At 29.6% G+C, this 7508-nt stretch overlaps 1 protein-coding gene across 1 annotated transcript in view; it reads left to right on the top strand.

Annotated features, from left to right (window-relative positions):
* Positions 1-5893: 5893 nt before the first annotated feature.
* LOC119631255 (nuclear migration protein nudC) overlaps positions 5894-7508 on the top strand; it is a 30086-nt gene continuing 28471 nt past the window's right edge. Inside the window, exons 1-3 of the mRNA XM_038023304.1 lie at positions 5894-6106; positions 6162-6448; positions 6506-6704. Of these exons, the coding sequence (XP_037879232.1) occupies positions 6032-6106; positions 6162-6448; positions 6506-6704 (561 nt within the window). The 5' untranslated portion in view covers positions 5894-6031. The remainder of the gene's footprint in view (positions 6107-6161; positions 6449-6505; positions 6705-7508) is intronic.

Here is a 7508-nt window from a genome sequence, read left to right as displayed (position 1 = left end):
ATTCAGTGAGGGGGCAGCGATCTGCGAATCTAATTTTCACAATTTAGCTCATTATTCTCGAAGAGTTATTGTTAAGTCAGCGACAAGATACCTGAAGGATTCTTGATTGATATATTGATATCTATTAAGTATAGCTGTATCATACATATGAAGATTGAATACTTGATAGATATGAAAACTTGAAATTCATTAATAAGAGCATGCAATAAATGACCTTGAAATAAATAACAGAAAATAAAAATCGATAATTGTATTCGCTTAACAAAATCAGAATTTTTGCGGTTTTTCACTCTTCCTGTTCTGATTTCAAAGTCTTGACATTATAAGAGTGCGTATGGACACCGCCACCATTCTACATGAAAGCAACAGCCCTCATGAACGTTTCATGAAAATTCATCAACATTCATACATCGATCGTTATTCACTGGAAAAGTGCAATAAAAATATTTATTTGTTACTTTTTCATAGTGTGAACAAAAACATTGCTATGTTGATGCCTTCCTTGCGTCCTTTTCAATTCTGACGGTATATGAGCAAAAAAAAACTTGATTATCTTATATAAACTAATTACTAAAATAAGTTAAAATATCGTAAATGACTTCGCGTTTTAACGGCGCGAATGTTTTTCATTTGCATCTTTCTTGACAATTTAATTAGAAAAATATGGCCTCAAATTCTGCGAGATATAGAAAGGAGTAATCGCTAATGAAGAGAAAAAAAAAAAAAAAAAAGAAAAAACATTCTTATCGTCTTTTCTTTTAAAAGGAAAATTTGCAAAGTGCAAAATATATTTATTGATTAATTTCTTTATTGTTTATCTATTTTATACAAAAGAATTTACAAAGTACGGATTTAAAGGATGCCGCTCGACAATTTATCGCACTTGAGATTTGTACCGACAATTCCCAGGAAGTTGTTACGTCGCGATCTTTTGCTTACTCCGCTGCTCGGGCGGACGTACAAATTTATTTGAATCGCAGACACTAAGAGCGGAGGAGTTTCATGAGTTCAACTGAAGCTAACTATTATTTCTATGAAATGATAATATTTATGAAACAATGAAACCAAAAGTCTCGATTAGCAAATCAATGGTCTTGGGCTCGTTAAAATCTCTAGTACGGTAGATTTATTAATAAAAGCCGAAAACCTTAGATGCTAATGCTTGAAAACTTTAGTCTTACAATTTATTCTCTGGTTAAATTTATAATAATAATAATAATAATAATAGTAATAATAATAAAACATGCAAAAAAACATATACCAGTGGTGACAGCTTTCCTATCATCCCTTTTACATTGTAAGAACACTACCTTTACAACGAATATTTAGTATTTTCTGCGTCCATGTCTTTTATGTACATTAATAAAGCCGAGAAGTATGCTAAAATTATCATTCCATTTGTAACTATCAAAAGGAATACATATATATATATATATATATATATTTTTTTTTTTTTTTTTTTTTTTTTTTTCGATCGATCTCGCCCTTTAGCTCGTCTATCTATCATCTGTTGCCGAAATATGTAACATTTGCGTAAATAAAATTTGAAAAAAACTTTACATTAAATTCGTGTGTGAAAGTAAATGCCACGCCCATGCTCGCAATAGGTAGAAAATTGTAACTTACAATTCGCAGCAAATAGTTAACTAAAGTTTTTCTATAAATGTTACGGAAAGCCGTCTATAAGATGAATTTGAACTACCTAACGCATCCTGACCATACACCATAAACGGTAAAAGTATTTCACAATTTCTATATTTAAATTTGGCGTGGGATTCATTATATAAATTCTATGAATATAAATTTTTTTTTTTTACATGAAATTTTTCAAAACAATTATTGCGACTGTTCAACAAGTTCTACCATAAATATTCAACTTTTTTCCCTTACATTTCTCCAAGAGAATTTTGTGCATTTATTTGCATTTTAATGACATTTCAATACTTAATAATAAACAGAAAACATCAAATCGTTAAAATATTAATTTACATTACATGGAAATTTCACATTTTATAGTTTTCCATTGAATTCTCCTAAAGCGAAAAAAAAAAAAAAACACAGAAAAAAATGTTGTTCACACCGATTTGCTCTAGTAAAAAATAACCCATGTCTAATAATGAGCGTAATAACCTTGAAATAACCTTTTCAGCTATATGATGCTCTACTTACTTTCAACTTTACTACTTCCACGGTTATTTCACTGAATAAACATCAGCGACAACGAAATTGAGAAAACAAATGAAAGGTAATGTTCGTCTGGGAAATAAATATATATATATATATAGATATACTTTTTTTTTTTTTTTTTTTTTTTTGTTAATATACGGTGGTAAACCAAAGGAAAGGTATTGAAAGCAAAATCTTTTTTGTTCGTAACCCATTTTCAGTACAAATTGATGGAGAAACTTAAAACGTTCTATGAAAAAAAAAAAACAGAAATAAGTTTATTATTTTTTAAAAGGCGAAAAAACAAAAAACCCTCATCGAAATAACAACCAGAAATACAAAAGTATAAGTATTCTAGCTAAAACATCCATATAAATGTACGTACGTACGTACGTCTATGCGTACACTCGTAAGTAGATACGAAACATTTAGAGGTACATATACATTATATTACGCATATATATAGATGTATATATCGCGAACTGTAAATAAAGCAAAACAGAGGAACAACAAAGTATCACGACATAATTATTAAATAAAAAAATAAACTACAGTCTCTTTATAAACAAAAAAAAAAGAAGAGAACTACGGCTAAAGAATGATGTCGCATAATTTTGTTATTTGCTTAAGCAGCATAAGATACATCGAGCAGCATTAGTAGTTTTTTTAAGACAGAATAATCATTGGCACATACACACACAAACACACACACACACGCACAGAGAGAGTAAATAGAGAAGATAAATTAAAAAGATCACAGTTTTATTTTATAATTCATATTGATAGATACCACCAGACTTCAGAATAATGCATTTTTTTAGTAATCGAGACTTGAAATGACATTATGACATCAGCGATATTCAGGTCAATATGTTTACTTTGAAAAGTAATGACGATTATTTTGACAAATTGTAACCAAAGTCCAATTCATCTAAACAAACAAAATGAATCAAGGATCTCCTCTAGCTACCCACTCTTTAACATTAAAAAACGATTCTTTTTTTCCCACTAAGATTTGAGTCTCTTCTCTACTGCACACATTTGGATCAACGATCTCCGCTAGCCATCCTCTCCTTACCAAAAAGAAAGACTCTCTTTTTTTTCATTCAGATTTGAGTCTCTTCTCTACTGCACACGTTTGACAATTTCTTTCTACCAAGGTTTTAGGTAAAAATTTTCTTAAGAGGAGTCGTTTGATAAATAATAAATATGGATTAAATTCGGCGCTTAGCGGCCTTTTTGAAAAATTGCATACTTTTTTTTAATTGGCAGCCGCGAGACAAGTATCTAATACTTCGGCATGTAAAAATTAATACATTCACTCCTCAGTAATTTTGCTAATTTCAATACACACCCTGTGTATTCTTCTCTAACATATAGATAAACTGCTTTTACATGCATTGCAGGAGATGGCACTGTTAGCCATCTATATATACATATATGTGTATATATTTATGTATATTTATATATATATATATATATATATATATATATATATTTATACATATACAAATATATATATATATATATATATATGCCTTTATATATATATGTTCATGTATGTATATACATGCCGATACACATTTTAAACCATAAGTTAGAGACGAATGGTGGTCATGTGTATCTATCTACACATATATACATAACCATGCCTGCATAAAAAAAAGCTGGAGTTATCGATTTTTGTCTTGTTTTCCTGCTTCCACTTCTAGTATAATGGGCAACATTAATCATTGTTTCCAGAGAAAGAAGTTCTGCTAGGAATTATATTTACCGGTATATATATATCTATATATATATATATATATATATGCATATATATGTATATATGTATATAAAAATAATAAAATATAATATAAATATATATAACGGAATAAAGATAAAAAAGTTGTTAAGTCTTTTGTATACATTTATTTCTAGATAAGTGAAAAAGAAGAATGGTGAATCCAAAAAAGCGTTCAAATGATTTTGTCTAATTTATTCAATTACTGTTTAAAATTTACAACAAATTGATTTTTTTAAATAGTTCAGCCGCTGCTTTTTATAAATCTTCCGTTTTTTTAATAATTAACACTTCATTTATACGTTAAATGAACTTCTATACGTATGCACAATACGCGCACACACACACAAATATATATATATACACGTATATATATGTATATATATATATTTAACAAATCCCAAAGAACTTTTTTTTTTTTTTTGGTTTCTAAGAAAAATACACTTTATATAAAATACGCTTTGAAAAATTTTACCAAAGTACTCGCGATAAGAAATCGTACACGTCTTTATTGTTCAAAGAGAAAAAATCCACTAAAAAATTTTTTAGATGCATGCCTCTGTTGATACGGTAAAATTTAGTTTTGCTCTGTTAATGTAGAAATCTTTTTGTTTTATTTTTCTTATTATTATTATTATTATTATTATTATTGTTTATTAATATTATTATTTCTTATTTTTTTTAGTTTTTTATTATATTATATTAAAAAAAAAAAAAACTCAAAAATAAAATTCAAATTCTTTAGATTTGTATTGTTAAAAAGTGGTGATTCTCTCTCTATTTCTTTCTCGCCTTTTTAACACACGGCTGAAACAAAATTTTCCAATAGAGAAATTTCCTCACGGATTTTACAATAACTATGCCAGCAATACATAATGATGCCAAGTAATCCTCTCAGAGAAAAATTTGATTTGAATTTTAAATTTCTATCTACTTCCGACGCGAAGAGATATCAGCTTTCATACCTTGCACATTTAGCGTAAAATTTGTACCAATTCGGCTTTGTTTCTTATAAGTATATATAACAATGTTTTTGCAGGTTTGTAATTTTCCAATATGCTTCATTCCATTATTCAAATATACTGTATGTTATAAATTGGAACGTTTCGTTAGCAACATTTCCGTAACAATTTAATTCCGTTTCAATAATCAGATAGATCTGAACTGTCAAATTAAAAGCTAAAAAGAGGGTAAAAAATATTCTTTCCCCCCTTTATTTCACAAAGAACGCACTGCTTTTCAAAGCAAGGAACATTGAGCACTTCGAAACAAAATTAGAATTTGTTTTGTTTTTATTTAAGTTACTATATACAATGATTGCTTTTCGCTTTTCGTTTTTCGTTTTTCGTTTCTTGCACACACTGTGCGAAACTGTCAAAATAAACTTGTTTATACGTATTTATATATATAGTTGAACGTATAGTTTGCTTCGCTTATTGCATTTTTGAAAAACTTTTAAAATTTCCGCTTGATGCGTTATTGACAGGCAAAACAGTGAATATTTCATGAGAACAGAACAATATTATATGCTTAATACTTCAAGCTTTTATTGAAAAAAAAAAAAAAAAATGGAAAAAAAATCGAGATATATTACTATCTATTTATATACGGAAAAAAAATGTTTTCTCGCTTTGTTAATCGGATTTTTCTCCAAAAAAGTCCTTTCAGAATAAATCTTTCAAAGCATATGCTTGATTTTATTTCGAAATAGCAAGTGAACAGTTTTTCAATTGGATTTTGTATATTGAATCGTTCATGAAACAAAAAGTGAAAAGTGAACTCATTGTATAGCGCTTAATACAATGTTAAAAATATTATACGGTATTCTGCATCGCTTCATGTGTGGGTTACCTCTATAAGAATATACGAGATTTAACAGTTACCTCATATTATTTCGATTGTCTAGCGTGATGGTCACAGAAATATGGTAATAGCGTTTACTTGACTTTGCACGTTTCATTGTTGATTACACCGGTGTGAGGAAAGTAAATATTTTTTCAGCAAATAAGTTTCTAGAAAAATCCTAATAAAAGACATATCTCTAGTAGTTAAAAATTACGATCTTATATTGAAATATAAAAAATGTCTAATTCTGATGAGCAATACGATCACATTTTCCTGGCTATGGCTCAAAAACATTCCGGAGGAATGCCTGATGTGAGTTTTTATTAAATTTTTCTTTCGAAATCATTTAATTAATAATGCATTTCAGTTTTTACGTACATTTGCTGGATTCTTAAGACGTAAAAGTGATTTCTTTTCGGGCGATTGGGAGCAATTTATGATGGACATATTCCGCAAAGAGGCTGAAATTGCTATGTCAGATCAGGCGAAGAAACTGAAACAGCAAGAGCAAGAGAAAAAGATACGTCAGGATAAGGAACAAGAAGTGAAAGCTGCTGCTGCTGCTGCTGCCCGAGAAAAAGAGATATCAAATCAGAAAATATGCGATATCACTGATGAGGAAGCAGCTGAGATAATTAAAGAGGAAGAATCGAAGTAGGTTCTTTGTTAGAATCGCATGGAAGCTATCACAATTTATTTTGTATGTTATAGAAAGCGTCAAAAACTTCTTGAAGATTCTACTCCTGCTGATGGAACTGGTCCTGTTATGATCACTGATGATATATCCAAGCCTATCGAGAAAGTAGAAGACGATTCGGAGAAAGATGAAATTGGCAAACTGTTACCGAACGCAGGCAATGGTTGTACTTTAGATAAGTACATGTGGACACAAACTTTGGGAGAAATAGAGGTAAGTGATGTATATTATTGGGTTTATGTCTTCGATTTGGTGGCTTCCTGGACGTATTAAAATAATATAAGTTAAATTTCTTTTGGCTCATCACTAACTATTTAATTATTAAAAAATTATAATGTCGACAATAGGTGAACATAGGAAGTTAGTATAAGAAATACAATCTCAACACGGAAGTTCAAATGGTTAGATTATCTAAATGCAATTAGTTTGAAACGAATGATAACCAGAGAGAGGTAGTTCTTCCACGTAGTATTAATGCAATGTCACGTCTTTTGACAAATGCTGTTGCAAAAATGTGAAAAATGTTGAGATTATTATTGATTTGCTAGCTCGTCAAAATACCAATTTGAGTCTTGGGACTGAGATTAACCAACAGGAAAATAAAAATTTTGTAAAGGATTCCAGACTCGTTTCCAGATTCGTTTCTATTAGGCCATTATTTCTTACATGTCAAATATCTTTTTGTGAATTTACGAAGCAATTTTATCTTTCCGAAAATTATGTTAAAATTGGCCGTAAATATCTTTAAAGAATTGATTTGGTTAGCTACTAGTTTACGGTCGAACACTGCGCTGTGAAAAATGCCCAGTGCGTAAGTGTGATATGGTTAGAGTAATCTGCGAATTATATTCTATTACGTTTTATGCCTGATACAATTTTGCAGTTCGTTAATCGTACTGTATATATAAAAACATGACTTTGTTTTTAGAGGTTTAGAAGGCTTCGCTGCTAGCTTCAATGAGCAAGCTGATTTTATTGATGTGGAGACGGTATTGCAAATCATTGTTGCAAGCTCTT

This window comes from Glossina fuscipes, unplaced genomic scaffold (genome assembly GCF_014805625.2).
Source record: "Glossina fuscipes isolate IAEA_lab_2018 unplaced genomic scaffold, Yale_Gfus_2 1, whole genome shotgun sequence".
Classification (NCBI taxonomy): Eukaryota; Metazoa; Arthropoda; class Insecta; order Diptera; family Glossinidae; genus Glossina; species Glossina fuscipes.
Note: the sequence above shows the minus strand (reverse complement) of the source record. Positions and strands in the feature narration are given on the sequence as shown.